Source organism: Hemiscyllium ocellatum, chromosome 5 (genome assembly GCF_020745735.1).
Source record: "Hemiscyllium ocellatum isolate sHemOce1 chromosome 5, sHemOce1.pat.X.cur, whole genome shotgun sequence".
Lineage (NCBI taxonomy): Eukaryota > Metazoa > Chordata > Chondrichthyes > Orectolobiformes > Hemiscylliidae > Hemiscyllium > Hemiscyllium ocellatum.
The window spans coordinates 22232891-22252311 of record NC_083405.1 but is presented as its reverse complement, the minus strand read 5'-3'; the positions used below and the strand labels follow the sequence as shown (position 1 = coordinate 22252311).

General features: G+C 41.6%; 1 protein-coding gene across 1 annotated transcript in view; it reads right to left on the bottom strand.

Moving 5' to 3' along the window:
* Positions 1–19421, bottom strand: part of LOC132815921 (A disintegrin and metalloproteinase with thrombospondin motifs 16) — a 256517-nt gene that overhangs the window by 63970 nt on the left and 173126 nt on the right. The window contains exons 16-17 of the mRNA XM_060825296.1: positions 18754–18998; positions 4165–4303 (exon numbers count right to left, since the gene is read on the bottom strand). Of these exons, the coding sequence (XP_060681279.1) occupies positions 4165–4303; positions 18754–18998 (384 nt within the window). The remainder of the gene's footprint in view (positions 1–4164; positions 4304–18753; positions 18999–19421) is intronic.

Here is a 19421-nt window from a genome sequence, read left to right as displayed (position 1 = left end):
CTGTATGTGACTGGAAAAAGGTTCAGAACTATGTTCAATGGAATTTACTTGAGCAGCAGACTTCCAGTCCAAAGAGGAAGGAGACATAGCTGAAACCAAAACAGAAATTGCTAGAGATGTTCAGCAGGTCTGGCAGCATATGTGGAGAGAAAGTAGCATTAACTTTTCAGGTCCAGTGTCACTTCATCAGAACTCCAGAGTTTACCAGTATCCAGAGTTCTTTGTTTCACTTTAGGCATAGCTGAATCTGGTTTGGGGGAATAAGAGGGATCAAATATTTCAAATTTCAATATCAGAAGATCTAGAGTGGTTTAATCATAGTACTGTATTATACAGTTTAACTATGCCTAAACCAAAATAAAGAAAAATGAAAAAAGACGAGGAACAATGGACAACAAAACTACCTAATTTCAGGGTCAATTTCAGTGCAGTTAGAATTAATTTATTCTTTGTAAACTTGAGTGAAAGATTGGCTGGCAGAAAATTGTGGTCCAATTATTATTTGGGTATAACCAAGGTACATTCCCATTAGAGGGAAAGCCTAGAAAAAGAAAGAGAATAAGATATAAGTGAAAAGTTTGTGTATGAGAGGTGTCAGGTTAAAAATACAAATCAGATTGAATATGGAACATTCAGAGTGGACGTTAGAAAGGAAGTGAGAGAATTAGAGGGGCAAAGAGATTATATGAAGACAGGTTGACAGCTAATATGCAAGGAAATAGAAAAGTCTTCTTTAGAAATATAAAACAAATAAGTATGTGAAGGTAGGGAGCATAATAGACCAAAACACGAACAAACAGGAGATATTATACAATTTAAAGTTGTAAGTCAACAGAATCCAAGGATACTGAGAGAAGTAAAGGTGAAAATTGTGGAGGCATTGTCAATAATACTTCTATCTTCTTTAACTACAGTGATGATGCCAAAGAACTGGAAGTGCAAATGTTAAATTCATATTTAGAAAGGGCTTTATGGATAAACCCCACAATTACAGGCTACTCAGTTTAATTCAGAGGTAATCTGGGATGAAATTTATAGTCACTTGTAAAGTGTAGATGAATTAAACAAAGCCAGAATGGAAACTGTGTTTAACAAACTTGATAGACAAGTTTGATGAAATATTAGAATTGGTAAAGGTAATATTGCTGTTGACATTAAATAGATTTCTGAAAGACTTCTGATAAAGTGCTAGGCAAACAGGATTGCCAGTAAAAATGATGCCCATGGAATAAAAGATGTGTCAATATGGAAATTAAATAGACTGCGAGGTGAGTTTTTCTATGAGTTGATATTAGAACCACTGCTTTCCTGGATATATATTTGTGACAGAGACTTCAGTGTCCAGTGTACAATTTCATAATTTATAGTTAACAAACAGAATATGAACTGCGCTGAACCATTCCAAAAAGTTACAGACACGCAGAATGGGCAGACATAGATCAGATGCAACTTAATACACAGAAGAGTGAAATAATACATTCTGGCAGATAGAATGAGGAAAGGCAACATAAAATAATCAATATATTTCTAGAGGGGTGCAGAAACAGAGAGATGCAAGTAAATGTGCTTAAATCATTGAAGGTTACAGCATAGGCTGGGAAAGTGATCAGCAAAACACTCAGGACTCTGGGCTTTCAAAGTGAGTCTGAAGCTACAGAAGAAAGGAAGTTCTAATGAATCTTTACAAAATAATGGTTCAGCTTTAATTGAAGTACCGTGTTCAACTCTAGCCACTGTAAGTTAGGAAACTTCAGAGAGGTTGCAGAGAAGACCTACCAGACAGGTCCCAGAGCTGAGGGATGTCAGTTAAGGTAGATTGCAGAACGGGGCTCATTTCTCTTTAGGAATGTTGAGAGGATGGCAGTGCTAAAAATCATAAGTGAACCAGAGAAATAGCTGGAGAGGAACTGTTCCCACTGGGAGTAGGACGGAGAACCAGAAGTCACTGATTTCAGATGACAGGCAAAAGAATTAATATTATGTAGGGAGTAATTATAATGTACAGCCTGCAAAGGGGTGAAACCAAGTTCAATCTTAGCTTCTGAAGGAACTGAAAATTAAAACTTGCAAAACTACATGGCATGGATGGGCTAGCGGGACTAGATAAACTGCTCTTAGACTCAAAAAATGTTTAATTTGTTATTACTTGTTGCTATGCAGATTTCAGAACGTTTTTAAATACATGATTTTCAGAGGAAGTATTATTTTCTTTATCCCTACAAATATATTGATGGTGTTTCTGTAGGGATTCACTTGATTACATACTGTAACATCAGCATTTATTAGGCTTCTACAGATATGTCAGGGATCAAATATAACAGTGCTGGAATGTCTGGCAAACTTTGCAATTGAGATTTATTTTTGCATCTTCCTTTAGATGTTATAACAATTGCTGTGTGGTTTTGCAAAGAATCTTGAATATTTTTTGGTCAGTATTACTTACAGTCACAGAGTCATAGAGATGTCCAGAAACAGACCCTTCAGTCCAACTCGTCCATGCTGACCAGATATCCTAAATTAATTTAGTCCCATTGGCCAGCACTTGGCCCATATCCCTCTAAACCCTTCCTATTCATATACCCATTAGACATCTTTTAAATGTTGTAACTGTATCAGCCTCCATCACTTCCTGTGGCAGCTCATACCTTACATGCTCCACCCACTGCATGAAAACGTTGCCCTTGAGGTCCCATTTAAATCTTTCCCCTCTTACCTAAATCTATGCCCCCTAGTTCTTGACTCCCCCGCCCCAGAGAAAAGACCTTGTCTATTTACCCTATCAATACCCCTCATGATTTTATAAACCTGGATATGGTCACCCCTCAGCCTCCGAAGCTCCAGGGAAGACAGCCCAAGCCTATTCAGCCTCTCCCTATATCTCAAATCCTCCAACCCTGGCAACATCCATTTAAATATTTTCTGAACCCTTTCAAGTTGTACAACACCCTACAGATAAGAGGGGGACCAGAATTGCACACGACATTCCAAAATTGGCCTCATCAGTACCTTGTACAGCTGCACCATGATTCCCAATTCCTACTAAAGTATTACCTGTGCAAACTTCCTTTTTAGTTATCACCTGTTTCGAGAATGATACATTTCTAAATGACCCATTGGGATTCAAAAACACTTGTATTCTCAAAAACTTAGCATCAATTAAAATTCTTAACTAAACTGAAATCAAGTGTTGTACATCTCTACCTTACTTAATTTCCTTATTAAAATTAGAGTGTTGAGAGAATAGGGTTAGAAACAAGCGCAGATAGCAAAAGACATCAAGAAAACCTTTGCTCATGGGGACAAGGAATTTTGTTCACTCTCATAAAATGCAATTGGAATAATGTGTAACAGAGGAAGCTACTAGTTTGATAAACAGATTGAGAGCACAATAATGAAACACATTTTAAAATATTGCATTAATCAACTTTATGAATTAATAACAGAGCCTTTGTATTTTAAAGTTAAAAATCACACAACACCAGGTTATAGTCCAACAGGTTTAATTGGAAGCACACTGGCTTTCGGAGTGAGGCTCCTTCATCAGGTGATAGACCTGATAAAGGTGTGTCACTCTGAAAGCTAGTGTGCTTCCAATTAAACCTGTTGGACTATAACCTGGTGTTTTGTGATTTTTAACTTTGTACACCCCAGTCCAACACCGGCATCTCCAAATCATTTGTATTTTAAGACATTCCAGATATGTTGACAAAAAGTAAAGTTCAATTACAGAAACTGGCCATTCAACGCAACAAAGCAAGTGTTAAAGTTCCAAAGCAAGTGCCTCTACCAATCAGCATATCCGTCTAAAATTCAATAAAAAAGCCAAAATGTACTTATTACCAAGGGAAGGAAGCAGTAGATGAAACACCCGAAGTAACAAGGGAAAATTGGAAGGATATTGTTGAATGAGCTGAAACATATGTCCATTGTTCTTAGGGCTACCTACTTAGATACAGAAAACACACCATGTTTATTCAGCCTTCTTCCTATTCATCTGTGCAGACTTGAAGCCAATAGTTAACATTACTTATTCTGAAAGTAATGGATTAACAACTGCTTATTTTAACAGGAAGATGTACAAGTCACATCTTCCACTGACAATGGGAAAGGTCTACCTCAGAATGTTGCAAATTCATGTTAAGTGATTGCACAACGAAACATTACCTCCTCCACAAGATGCTGAGCATTCAGAACGAACAATAGCCCATGTGTAATTGTGTTTCGGAGCTGTTTTATTCTCAGTCGATGATTTTGGCAAGGCATATTCCCATCCAATCCCTGGATTTTTGCCCTGAAGTAGTATCTGGATAAACAAAATAAAGTTTGGAAACAATGTTTCATCATTTCATCTTCTATCATGTTAAGAGTGATTCCTGTAAAGCTTAATCAAACAAATGACCTTATTAAACAGCTGCCAAAAATTGAATTAACTTTTTCCATCTATCAATGTTTTGCAGATTGCCTCAGAGTAGCAATTCTTTATTACAATAAAACCCATATCTGAAGGCAGCAAACTATAAAGTGTTTTCCAATACCAGTTAATGCAGTGCTTTAATAACTTCTGTCTGTTTTCTTTTGTAAAAAGTAGCAGGAAATTCTACACGTTTTTCAGTTTGTGTTATAAAAAGAAAGTTTCTTGTTGTACTGACTAATGAAGATGGGATTCATATGAACTTTACCTGTAACCCTTTATAAAGGCTGAAAACCAACATACAGCTAAATTTTAATGCAGTTCCACTCCATTTATTCCTTTCTACTCCAGACTTTCTTTAAATGAGAAGTGCATCTGACCTCAGCTGGTGAGGTGTTGATACGATCAAGTTCAAGGCATCATTCAAAGCAGAAGCACACCTTTAACAGGTATGTATTTGCTACCTTTTTTAAAAGCATGGTTTAAACTAAGACAGTAGCTGCTCTGATTATCTAGTACACATCAGCTGTGAAACCATAGGGAAGAAATAGGTTAGAACTTCTCTTGAAGACTACTAAGGATTATATGATCTCAATAGAGATTAAAACACACAACAGCAGACATGTATTTATGATAATAACTCTCTTACTTTGAATGAAACTGCAAATGCTTCTCTCTGTTGCACCATAGAACTTGGATATTTTAAACAAATGTCCATTTTAGTACGCTGGTAGTAATTTGCTTTTCTCAATGTTTTCTCGATAGATTTAGCTCCTCTGTAACAGTAGTCTTACTGATGGGAGAGAGATGGTGGAATAACTTCCCTTTTCCTCACCTCTCAGTTGTCCACAACAAAACATATGGTGAGACGGAGTGTTTGAAAACTTTTGAGACTTGTCATTTTTGGCAATGAACAGGAAACAGGCTTGCAGTTAAATGTTTAAATCAGAAGGAAAGGCCATGTTTGTTCACACAACACACAATAATGAACATGCAACACACTCAAACCCTTGCGCAGACAGAGGCACACAAACACAGGCATAATAAATTCTCGAGACAAAGCATACATTTCGGCAGCTGGCAGAAATGCAATAAGTAAATCATATGGTCAGGTTAAGATGCCTATTCCTGATGAAGGGCTTTTGCCCGAAACGTCAATTTTCCTGCTCCTCGAATGCCGCCTGACCTGCTGTGCTTTTCCAGCAACCACTCTGATCTGCATCTGCAGTCCTCACTTTTGCCAGGTTAAGATGCACGCCTAGATGGGTTCTCTTTTCTGTCTTTTTGGATGAATGGATTCTGGAAAGCTGCAGGGTTTCGAAATGAAGCCATGGACAATCTTCGGCAGAGGGAGTTATTCCCTTTCTCACACCGCCTGGGTTAACTGGTTGCTTGTGCAGGGTTACATTTGCCTTCCTGAAGTAATGTTCCTGCTGCCCTGTTGATTTCCGGGCTGATTCGTTTCTGGTTGATTTTTGGAGTACTAAAATTTGTTACCTGCAGTTAGTCTCGAACATGTCACCACATGGTCAATACTTCTTTTGTCCACCCTAATGATTCAAAGTGACTGTGAATTCATCATGAAGGGCTTATGCTCGAAACGTCGAATTCTCTATTCCTGAGATGCTGCCTTTCCTGCTGTGCTTTGACCAGCAACACATTTGCAGCTGTGATCTCCAGCATCTGCAGACCTCATTTTTTACTCGAAGATTAATACCAGGTTGTAGTCCAACAGGTTTAATTGGAAGCACTAGCCTTCGGAGCACTGCCCCTTTATCCACCTGATGAAGGAGTAGTGCTCTGAAAGCTACTGCTTCCAATTAAATTGATTAAATTCAAGACACAGAGCTTGGAGTTGGGGACTGCATTCATTATTTTGACTTCATGCTCATACTCAGCCAATGGGGTTATAAATTCCATTTATCAGTAGTTTCATGTTTCGAAGGGTTGATTTTCCACCCAGGACATTTACATTTAAGTGACTCTCCAGAAGTGTGTTCAGATATGAGTTAATTCTATGGCTGTGCAGGAATCATAGAAGGTCACCTGGCCTTTGGCAGTCCCTTCAATACATATTGTCTACCCTTCAAAGTAATTTTTGAAGAATCTAGATTGAATTGACTCCATACCTTGAATGTAAAGAGTATGACATACTCATTGGACATGACAAAAAACATTTCAGTTCCCTGTTGATGTGGTATTGCCTTAGATTTCTTTTTGTATGAGATGCCCATGATTCAACATAGAGTCTCCAGCTTTAAAGGCTGTGAATTTTCCTAAGTTTGGAAGTTTTATATTTTTTAATAAGCACAGACAGAGGAACAACTCACATGATGTATGATAAATAAAAAAACCAGCAAATTCAGGAAATACTTAAAATCTGGCAATACCTACAGAGAAAAAGAACAAAATACAGTCAGTTGTGATATAATGCGATAGATCTACTCTTGTGCGATCTTGCGTTATAAGAAAATCACGCAATGTTCGTGCCATTTAAAGTAATGGGGCTGGAATCACATTACAGCCAACACATTTAGGAAAGTATGTGTTCTACAACTAACAGTCTAAATTCTTCAATTGCGTTAAAGCCAATTCACGTTGAAGAAACATATGATATAGCAGAACCAACTGTACTTCATTCACATAGTCTCTTTCACAACTGTTATAGGTTCCCTTGTATTTTGCATTTTAGTAAACAACTCTGAAATAATGTCACTGTTTGAATGTTGAAAATACAGCAGCAACATTCACTATCATTTGGGCAGCACGGTGGCTCAGTGGTTAGCACTGCTGCCTCACAGTGCCAGGGACCCAGGTTCGATTCCCAGCTTGGGTTACTGTCTGTGTGGAGTTTGCACATTCTCCCTGTGTCTGCGTGGGTTTCCTCCCACAGTCCAAAGATGTGCAGGTCAGGTGAATTGGCCATGCTAAATTGCCCATAGTGTTTGGTACATTAGTCAGGGGTAAATGGGCCTGGGCGGTTGCGCTTCGGCGGGTCGGTGTGGACTTGTTGGGCCGAAGGGCCTGTTTCCACACTGTAGGGAATCTAATCTAATCTAATCATCAGATGAGGCAATCCACACGCAGCAATATCTGGATGACATTTAGGCTTGGAGAGAATATATGACATTCAATGACATTCTCATCGCTAATTCTCCTGCTATCAACATCCTAGATTTTACAACTGATGAGAGGCTCTAGTGGATCAACATAAATACTATAACAACAGTCCTGAGACTGCAATTACCTCCTGACTGGCCAAAGTTCACTTACCATTCTCAAGGCACAAGTGAGGAGTGTGATGAAGCATTCTCCACTTGCCTTGGATGAGTACAGCATCAACAACACTGGGAAGGTTGACATTATTCAAAGCCAGGTTGATCATTCATTATCCTCAACACCCATTCCCGCTACCACTGAAACACAATGGCAGCAATGTGTTCCATCTACAAGATGTACTACAACAACTCACCAAGGTGCTTTTGACAGAAGCTAATTTGTAACCTCTACCACCAAGAAGCATAAGGACAGCAGATATATATGAACACTATGACCTGCAAGTCTCCCTCCAAGTTGTACACCATCCTGGCTTGAAAGCTTATCACTTCTCCTGCACCAGTGATCATCATTTTTTCAGAGTAATTAGAAATGCGGCTGGCATTACCCATGACACTCACATCCACATCGTCCACAGAATAAAGAAATAACAACCTGTAACTGCAAGTTCCCACAGTGCGCAAGTGATTGTGATGAGATAATCTGTTTTTGTGATAGTAACTGAGGGATAAATATTGGCTCAGACACTGAGGACAAGTCCCTCCCCTTCTTTAGAAATAGTACCATGAAATCTTTATTTCCAACCAAGAGGAGAGACTGAAAATTGGTTTAAGGTCTTGCCAAATGACTCTATCTTGATAGTACAGCACTTCATCTGTACTGCACTGGAGTGTACGTTCAAAATTTGGGAGCTTTAACCCACAGGCTTCTCATTCCGAGACCACAGTATTACTCATTGAGTCACTTGTTGACATTAGGTCAATCACCTTTTCTCACAATGTTAACTGTTTTCCTTTTTACAGATGCTGTCTCACCTAAGAAGTCATTTATATAAATGATCTGGATGTGAGTATAAGAGGTATAGTTAGTAAGTTTGGAGATGACACCAAAATTGGATGTAGTGAACAGCGAAGAGGGTTACCTCAGAGTGCAACAGGATCTTGAGTAGATAGGCCAACGGGCTGAGGAGTGGCAGATAGAGATTAATTTAGATAAATGTGAATTGTTGCATTTTGGAAAAGCAAATCAAGTCAGGACTTATACACTTAATGGTAAGGTTCTGGGGAGTGCTGCTGAACAAAAATACCGTGGAGGGCAGGTTCATAGTTCCCTGAAAGTAGAGTTGCAGGTAGTTAGGATAATGAAGAAGATGTTTCGCATGCTTGTCTTTATTAGTCAGTGCTTTGAGTATAGGAGTTGGGAGGTCATGTGGAACTGTGCAGGGCATTAGTTAGACCACTTTCAAAAGTTGATTGGGGACAGGTGTTTGCAGGTAAAGGGATAGCTCAAAAATGGGAAGCCTTCAAAAATGAGATATACAAACAACCACAGACCTTCACCTTAGGGTGAAGGCCAAGGCTGGTAGATGTGGGGAATGCTGAATGACTAGAGAAATTGAGGTTTTGGTTAAGAATAAGAAGGAAGCATATGTCAGGGAAGGAAAGCAGAGATCAAGTGAATCCTTAGAACAGTATCAAGGCAGTAGGAGTATACTTAAGATGGAAATCAGGAGGGCAAAAATGGGACATGAAATAGCTTTGGCAAATAGAGTTAAGGAGAATCCAGCAATTCTACAAATACATTAAGGACAAAAGGGTAACCAGGGAAAAAATATCTTGATTTTCAAATTCTCATGAAACTTGTGAAACTTGGAAGAGTTCAGAAAAGATTTACAAAGATGTTGCCAGGGTTGGAGAGTTTGAGCTAGAGGGAGAGGCTGAATAGGCTGGAGCTATTTTCCCTGCAGTGTCGGAGGCTGAGGGGTGATCTTACAGAGGTTTACAAAGTTATGAGGGGCATGGATAGGGTAAATAAGCACGGTCCTTTCCCCAGGGTGGGTTGAGTCCTAAACTAGAGGGCATAGGTTTAAGGTGAGAGGAGAAAGATTTAAAAGGGGTCTATGGGGCAACCTTTTCACGCAGAGGGTGGTGCGAGTACGGAATGAGCTGCCAGAGGAAGTATTGAAAGCTGGTACAATTACAGCATTTAAAAGGCATCTGGATGAGTATATGAATAGGAAGGGTGTAGAGGGATATGGGCCAAGTGGCGGCAAATGGGACTGGATTAGGTAAGGATATCTGGTCCGTGCAGACGAGTTGGACTGAAGGGTCTGTTTCTGTCCTGTATATTTCTATGATTCTCATAGCCAACAGAAGCAAGAGTGTTAAACAATGTGGGTAATGCAGTTTCATACATGTATCCAGAAACTGTCTTTGTCTTAAATCTGTTACAATGCAAAGAAACGCCGATGCAGAAAGCAAAGATCAATACAAGTGGTTGACCAATATGAGAAAACACAACAAAAGGCAAATAGTTTCAGCTACTTTTTACATTTATAAATGCACAGTCATGCTGGATGTAACAGAACTTCAACACTAAAATATAGAACAGAATACAGTTTAGTTCTTCATGCCCTCTGGCCATGACAGCTACATTAACCTACGTTACCACCCGGTTGAGCAACATCTTGATTTTCAAACTCTCATTTTGCTTCCAAACCCTTTCATCGCCTTGGCCCTTGAGGAGCCCAACGTCCTGTGGTATCTATGTTCCCAGTGTCTTCAGCATTCTATCCCAAGTCATAAGATCGACACAAAACACAATTACCTGTTACAGCAATGGTTTATAAAGTAAGTTAATCACTGAGCCTCATTAAGATCGCCAGGGAGAGCAATTAGTTTTGCCCGAGTAAAACAAAAATCCAACAAAGCTGTAGTTTGCACCTTCTACCAGTCACAGATGGGCTATGGATGACTTGCTGTGCAGACAATGATGCATTCTGACTGGCTCCAACACCCAGTTTCGTACAAAGTTCCAAGAAGCATGTGTTTGGGAAGAGAAGTTGGGCAGGCAGTATACCAGAACACTTTGGTGGCAACAGGAGGAGCATTCCTGTTATTTTGTTGAAAATAGATTAAAGCTAAATTTTGTCTGGATTCCACCGGTTCCTTTCAGGACTGGCAGGCAGGTTAGTAATTAACTTCTACATGTTGGTGCTGGTATGCAGCAGGGAATAGAAGAGCAGTGAGGAGAGAACTGTTCTCTTAAAGTAGCAAGAACTAAAGTAGCAAGAGGGAGAGAAAAGTGAGGAGTTAGGAGCAATGAAGACCGTGTTGGAGCACTTAGAGAAGTTCTTGGAGAGGCAGCCAGCACCCACTGGAAGGTAAAGTTCGAGGATCACCTCAACAGAACTTCAGTCCTTAACATGAGAACCCTCAACCATGTTCCACAGCTACCTGGCAAAGGAGTGGCGCTCTGAAAGCTTGTGCTTCCAAATAAACCTGTTGGACTATAACCTGGTGTTGTGTGATTTCTAACTTTATCAATGACGAAATTCAACGTTGCCTCCAAGATGCTGGAGCAGTCTTGGGCCATCAAAGATCTCAAAACTGGCATGAAGCTCACAATCTGAAGGGGCAGCAGTGCTACTTTGGAGAAAATGTACCGAACATATCTCAATCCCTTGAGGAATGTCAACAACAACGCTGTGGCAAAATGCTGCAAGACCAATGCAGGATTGATGTTCCAGTATGACAGTGTCCTCGCTCAGGTAATCCCGTGTGTCTCATAAATCTTTTCTTCTAATGCGCTGGTTACTAAGCACATTAAGGGTTTCATGAAAATGCTGTACTATGATAGCTCTTGGCAGTTTACCATTACTTCCCATTCTCGGGAGATTTACATGCACGACATTGTTTCCAATCAAATACAATATTATCTCGATGATAATCTTCCACTTCTATATGGAGTTAAGACGCTCAGCACTGAGAGGTTGGTTACGGTCAGTCTCTTGCAGTGGGCAGGCCCACACTGTCCTCATGCCTGACACAAGACATTGCAAAACAACTTCTCTACTCTGGGCTTTGACATGGTAAGTGGTTACCACAAAGCCACGGGAAACACTTCAACCATTGTCTCCCCGAAGAAATGCAATATTCCCCACATACTCTTCAGAGTCTGGAACCTGAGCTGACGCAGAATGAAGGAGCATCAGCAAAGGTGCCAACCATTTTGAACAATGTCACCAGGCCCAGGTGGATACCATTTGGAAACAGCAGAAGCAGCGTGCAAAAACCAACCATCACCCCGAACCGCCTATCAACCCTCCCCCTCCTCCCCCACTTCACTTGGCATGACTTGGAAGTGCCAGTGTTGAACTGGGGTGGATAAAGTTACCAATCACACAACACTAGGTTATAGTCCAACAGATTTATTAAGGCTTGTACTTCCAAATAAACCTGTTGGACTATAAACTGGGCGTTGCGTGATTTTTAACTTTCTCCCCTCATTTGTGGCAAGGTTTGTGGATCAAATATTGAACAGTTTAGTCACCTCAGGACCCACACTCCAGAAAGTCACCAATGATAATGAGTGGCTGCCTCGGAAAAAAGATCCAAGTCAGAGCTACTCGCTTGGTATAAACTTGAACCATCTGTAGGCGGATTTTGCAGTTTCCACCAAGTGGCTTATGACTGCAACTTTCAAAATAATGCAGGCTTCACAGAGGTATCCCAGGTATTGGATCAAGTGGCCTGTGGGCAAAAAAAAGTGGCTAAACTAATCCCATTCCCACTGATTTTCAACATTGCTTTTCAGACTAACAGTTAGCTGAACACAGAATTTCTTCCTGAATATATATAGCAGCGATCTGAACAAAAAAAAACCACAGTCTTGTGTCACACCAGCAATAAATACACTTGACTCTAATGTTCTATTTCTTTCCACAGATTTTACTGCAGAGGCAATCTTTTGTCAGACTTTACTTGTAAAGATCTTAGAAAAATGGCCCAGATGGCGTTCACACTGCCTTTCCAAGATTTTGCAACTCCTCCACAAAATGCAAGATTCAGAGAATTCTTATAGAAGCCTGCATTTAGTTTTTACTGTGATGTATTAAATTTGGAAGTTGGTATGTGGACTTGGTACCTTCGGATCCCCTAAAAGATATCAAACAACTATGAATTTAGGGTGACATTTGTTTTTCCATCTTATAAAAACAATCACTTGAAATGTTGTTCATGTCAAATTATCACACAATAGTGTCATAATAATCCTGTGTGTCTCATAAATCTTTTCTTCTAATGCGCTAGTTACTAAGCACATTAAGGGTTTCATGAAAATGCTGTACTATGAGAGCTCTTGGCAGTTTACCATTACTTCCCATTCTCGGGAGATTTACACGCACAACATTGTTTCCAATCGAATACAATATTATCTCGATGATAATCTTCCACTTCTATATGGAGTTAAGATGTTCTAAATGCTAACAGATTAGATCATACTTCAGTTACCCCACCCATCCTGCAGAAACTTACATTATTTAGCTTTCAATCTTGATGTGCTAGTGGCAAGAAAGGTATTTGAAATGCAAGGTTAGGTTAATTCCCTTCATTGAACCATGCATTTACAGGAACATCATGTAAGATTTGAATCAAACAATTTATAACACTAAAACATCTTCACTGCTTGTTCAGATTTAAGAAAAACAACATGCACAATTGACTGAATTGGAACTGGGAGGAATGTTTCAGGCTAGCAGACATTGTGCCCATAAACGATTTTCCCTTTTTCTGAGGTGGCAAGGTTAATTGTGAGCATGACGATTTGATTGGGCAAGAGAAAACTGTTGCAATTGTGCTCTCCCTCCTGAGATGGCGAGTTAAAAATCATGCTGTGAAGAGATAGTCAGTAACAGACACATGCAACGTTTCTACTATCTGTGCATGGTGGTCAGCACCAATGACAGCATTGAGTTCCAGAAGTTGTTGCTATGCACAGGCCGCGGACGCTCCGCGTAGAAGAAAAAAATTAGAGGGAATGCTGGGTATATGGTCAGGTAACTATGATTGTGAGATACATAGGTCCAAGCAAGGAGAAAATTGGGTTTAGTTACTAAGTTCTGGCAAGTCCTTTCCAAGTTTAAATGCAGACTGAGATCGAGAGTCAGACTCTGACATAGAACTCAAACTTCAAGGATGTCTGGTTGCCTTGTTAAACGTGGAATTGACCAGTACTGGCAGTTGACAGGCAGGTGAATGCCTTTTGAAAACCTACGTTCTGTCTGCAAAAATGACTCTAAGCTTCCTGTTGCCTTCAACTTCAACACACCATGGTGTTCCCTGGCTAACATCTCCGTCTCAGGCTTGCTGCAGTGCTCCAGTGCCACAGTGAGGCCCGGCCCAAGCTGGAAGAACAACATGTCATATTCCACACGTGAAAAATGGGTGCACTTGGTGGCTCAATGGTTAGCAATGCTGCCCCACGGTGCTAGGGACCTGGTTCTATTCCAGCCTTGGGTGACTGTCTGTGTGGAGTTTGCACATTCTCCCCATGTCTGTGTATACATCCGCTGGATGCTCCAGTTTCCTCCTGCAGTCCAAAGATGTGCAGATTTCAGGGATTGGCTGTGCTAGTGTCTCATAATGTGCAGGCTAGGTGGATTAGCCAGGGTATAAGCAGGGGTCTGGGGGAGGTTGGGATGTTCTTTGGAGGATTAGTGCAGACTTGGTGGGCTGAATGGCCTCTTTCTGCACTGCAGGGGTTCTTCACATATAATCCGATGACCCTGCAGTCCTCAGGACTCAATACTGAGTGCAATAATTTTAGATGCTGAACACCTTCTTCCATGTCCTTTACCCACCCCCACAGCATACACTCTGTCACGGCATAGGCTGGTTTCTGCACAGCCGACTCATTGTCACCTACTTCCAGTCTCCACGATCAACCTTTCTGATCCTGAGCACTCTCCTCTCTGCTTTTGTCTCCCTAACTGTTGTGCCCTCTCTCTTGTCTCCATCTCCACCTATCCCCTCACTTGTTTTCCAGCACTCCCCTGACTCCTTGTCTTTAGTGTAAATACCACCTGTTCCTAGTCACTATAAGTTCCGAATAAGGGTCACTGGACTCGAAACATTGATTCAGCTTTCTGTTCACAGATGCTGCCAGGCCTGCTGAGGGTCTCCAGCATTTTCTGTTTTTGTTTGTGTTAAGTATTGATCAGAATTGTCACTAATGGCATGGTTTCTCACCAGTTGTAAGTTTTATGAGGTCAAGGTCAAGTCAAATAAAGTAAACGTATGTAAAACCGAAGTAAAATAACTTTACATCACTCATGTTAACTTTACAACAAAGCAGGCATTGTGGTTATATGGAACATACATCCATGTAATAAACAGGACATCTTGGGTCTAGATCACCACGTACACAAGAGTATCACCAGCTACAGAAACCTCAGCTCTGGGTTTCAGTTCTCGAGTGGTGACTGGAGTCACCCTGGTATTTCTTCTCAGGTGCCAATTATTTGGACAGCATGTTGAGGGAAATGGTCAGGCTAAGACCATGAAGGCAGAAAGGGAATGGGTAACAGTCAGGCAGCCCAACACAGCCAGTCAGGTACTGCAAAGTCCTGCCCACTAATCAGTTTTGGATACTGCAAGGGGGTTATACCAGAGCTAGGTACATGGCCGTATTCGCAACTTAGGGAGAGTAAGAAGAAAGGATGAGCAGTTGTAGTTGAGGATTTGTTAATTCAGGAACAGGCAGATATTTCTGTAGCTATAGATGTGGTCTATGCCAGGGTTAAAGTTGTCATGGAAAAACTGCAACTCCTTCTTATCATTAACATCTTGGCAGTTCTAAAGATTACAGTTATGTTTCAGGTTTTTCAGTGTTTCAAGGAGCAACTGGAGTTCTCTGTGACATTTGATAGTGCTCTACTCATAACCATATCTGGGATGTCACTGATTCCCTCTTCACCCAGAACCCACCTGTTATATTGTTTCTCTTTGATCAGGCCACTCGTGAAGTGAGGCCATTATAATTCCTGGTCGCGGCTTGCTTCCTTTGGGTGGAGGGTGCAACTGGTTCCCAGAAAATAACACCCATTACAACTTTGTAAATGACACATACTATTGTGGTTTGTTTTGTATACTTCAGAACAGTGCTGCATTACGACCAGTATGTTCATGTCTAACAACTTTATTTAAAAACTGGATTTTCCCTTTAAGAGCACCCTATCAACTCCAAGCAATCTTTGTCAACAGAAAACGATCCCACTTCTTCAATGTTCAAATAATTTGTAACCACAATAGACAAACATTGCAGGTCTACACTATGTATCCAAGAAGGTGCCATCCATCCTGGGCCCCTTAGAGGTGCTGGTATGTGTCCAGATCATAAGTAGTTCAGGAAGACATCAAGGGTCATTCTGAAATTCAATGAATGTTTTGAAAGCTCCTTGGCAATGGTACTTCTGGAGATGTGAATAGTTTTCCTGTCTCACCAATGCATTGATAGGATGAGAGCCATCTGAGCTAGTAGTGAGACATCAAGAATGTCAATGACCTTGAGAGAAGGCCAATAACTGTGTATGGCTTCAGACCCAATGCCTGAAATTGGAGTGTGCTGTAACAGTTTCGGGATAGCAGCAATTTTGAGGTTTGATCTACAAAAAAAAGTCTGTTTGTGAGCCCACCATCTTGTTCAGAGACCACGAGAGAAACATCATAAAGAAGTCACCGTTTCTCAATATCGGAGAGAGGAAAGAGTCCAGGCCTGTCCTAATGAGTAAAAAGTGAGGTCTGCAGATGCTGGAGATCAGAGCTGAAAATGTGTTACTGGTTAAAGCACAGCAGGTCAGGCAGCATCCAAGGAACAGGAAATTCGACGTTTCGGGCCAGAGCCTTTCATCAGGAATGAGGAGAGGGTGCCAGGCAGGCTAAGATAAAAGGTAGGGAGGAGGGACTTGGGGGAGGGGCGATGGAGATGTGATAGGTGGAAGGAGGTCAAGGTGAGGGTGATAGGCCGGAGTGGGGTGGGGGTGGAGAGGTCAGGAAGAGGATTGCAGGTTAGGAGGGTGGTGCTGAGTTCAAGGGAATCGACTGAGACAAGATGGGGGGAGGGGAAATGAGGAAACTGGAGAAATCTGAGTTCACCCTTGTGGCTGGAGGGTTCCCAGGCGGAAGATGAGGCGCTCTTCCTCCAACTGTCGTGTTGTTATGTTCTGGCGATGGAGGAGTCCAAGGACCTGCATGTCTTCGGTGGAGTGGGAGGGAGAGTTAAAGTGTTGAGCCACGGGGTGGTTGGGTTGGTTGGTTCGGGCGTCCCAGAGGTGTTCCCTGAAGCGTTCTGCAAGTAGGCGGCCTGTCTCCCCAATATAGAGGAGGCCACATCGGGTGCAGCAGATGCAATAGATGATGTGTGTGGAGGTGCAGGTGAATTTGTGGCGGATATGGAAGGATCCCTTGGGGCCTTGGAGGGAAGTAAGGGAGGAGGTGTGGGCGCAAGTTTTGCATTTCCTGCGGTTGCAGGGGAAGGTGCCGGGAGTGGAGGTTGGGTTGGTGGGGGGTGTGGACCTGACGAGGGAGTCACGAAGGGAGTGGTCTTTGCAGAACGCTGATAGGGGAGGGGAGGGAAATATATCCCTGGTGGTGGGGTCCATTTGGAGTTGGCGGAAATGACGGCGGATGATGCGCTGTATACGGAGGTTGGTGGGGTAGTAGGTGAGAACCAGTGGGGTTCTGTCTTGGTGGCGGTTGGAGGGGCGGGGCTCAAGGGCGGAGGAGCGGGAAGTGGAGGAGATGCGGGTCCTAATGACCCAAGGTTAGCATGAGCGACAACCTGCTGCGCTGAAACATTGAAACATAGGATCTTTCACCATGTCCTAGGCCCTGTTCTGCTCAGTTGGAGCAATCTCCAACTATTCAGCTATAGAAGCTAGAGTCGAAAAGTGTGGTGCTGGAAAACACAGCAGGTCAGGCAGCATCTGAGGAGCAGGAGAATTGACGCTTTGGACTTCATCAGGAATGCTGAAGGGCTTATGCCTGATATGTCGACTCTCCTGCTCCTCGGATGCTGCCTGGCTGGATGTGCTTTTCCAGCGCCATACTTCTTGACTCTGACTCTCCAGCATCTGCAGTCCCTCACTTTCATCGAGCTAGAGAAACCGTGACAACTGCTGCAATCTGATTCAGCTTTTAATTTCTCCACGATGGAAAGAGAATCTTTAAGCAAGCAGCAGGCTTGCAATAATATTAGAGACTGATCTTAATTTCATTTCTAAAAGCATCATTAAAACCTTATTCATTTTTGCTATTTGTGTTTTTGGCTAATAACCTCACCACTTTTACTTGAAAAACTGTAGTAGTTTTGCAATAAAATAACCTTTATCTTGTTTAATCATAAGCTGAGTAGCTGGTTATTTTAAAATTGAAACACTCAAAAACAAAAAGGGGCTTTTTACAACCCTGTACAAATTCTTAATACACTTGCCGCTCTGAGGATGCTATCGATGTGGTCATGACACCTGGCAGCATATTATTATATTCTCTCGTAGCTGGTCAGCACTTGTTGCCTGTTGCTGGTTGCCCTTGAGAAGGTTGTGGTGAGCTGCCTTCTCGAACCACTGCAGTCTACGTGCTGCAGGTTGACCCGCAGTGACGATCACTCAGTAACTATGTCACAAATGAATATCATCTCCACCTATTCTAGATTCAAGGCAGAGTAGATTGAGAGGTCATCATTTTAGGTTAAGGCGTGGCGGATTTAAAACAGAGATAGAGAGGAATTACTTGTGAAATTCACGACCCAAAGTGTGGCAGCTGCTGGGACACTGAGTAAATTTGAGGAGGAGATAAAGAGGTCTTTCAGTCCGTGATGATGAAAGGGTTATGGTGGTTGGCCAGGAAAATGGAGTTGACGCTGAGATGAAACCACCCATGATCATACTAAATGGCAGAGCAGGCTGAAGAACTGCAGTGCCTACTTCGGCCCCTAGTTTTTATTATTTTTGCTTACCGCAACCCCCCCCCACTTTCTACTGATGATAACCACACATATCTTTTAGCGGACAGGCGATGAACCAGAGGGCCATACATTTCTCAACTCGGAATTTCGCTTCAGGAGACAGAATTGCAGTCCTTCATTGTCTCTTCACAGTGCAACATTAACATATAAACAGAGTCAAAAGGGCTGATGAAACTGTGCATTGGCTATTATCAGTGCTCGAATGATGATGTTACTACATCAAGAACTGGGGCTTGTTTCCCTGAAAGAATGCACCAACATACCTCTATCACCAGTGTTTCATTCGTAGGGCCCATGGCTGAAAGGCTTTCCTGGTGATTGAAGGGCCTTTTGTAATCAAATATTGTGCCAGAAAATCTGTGCCGTCCAGGCCAATCCAATGTCCAATGGCCATTGAGATAGTATTTTTGCTGTTGGTTTCGAACAGCAATATAAGCGTTGGAGATGTTTACCTCATATACACGAATGCTACGCGCCCCTGCAGGAATAACAACGACTGTGTAGTATTCTGTTGGAGAGAAATGAAAATTCACTTCATATACTTATATCCTCAATTTATATAAGTACAAAATATTTTGAGTTCTATGTCGAAAGGTACAAAATAGAGTAGCAAGTCCTATGGTTAGAATCTGAAACACAATCTTTCAGAGAAATACTAAATCAAAGAATATAGCTAGTAGACATTGTGAGATGGCCATCCTGTTATGAAGTTTGCTTGACAGAATGCAAATTTGGGAAGGGCGGTCCATCTGCTAACTCTGTTCTGTTTCGGATTTCATGGAATAGAATTCCAATTGGGGTTGCCATGAAGTTGCATCAAATATGAAAAGCATATTCATGCAACAGGAAGAAAATTCTTTGTTTAGTCAACCCATCTATATAAATTACTTATCATTCTAACTGGTTACACAGTATAGATACAAAATTATGG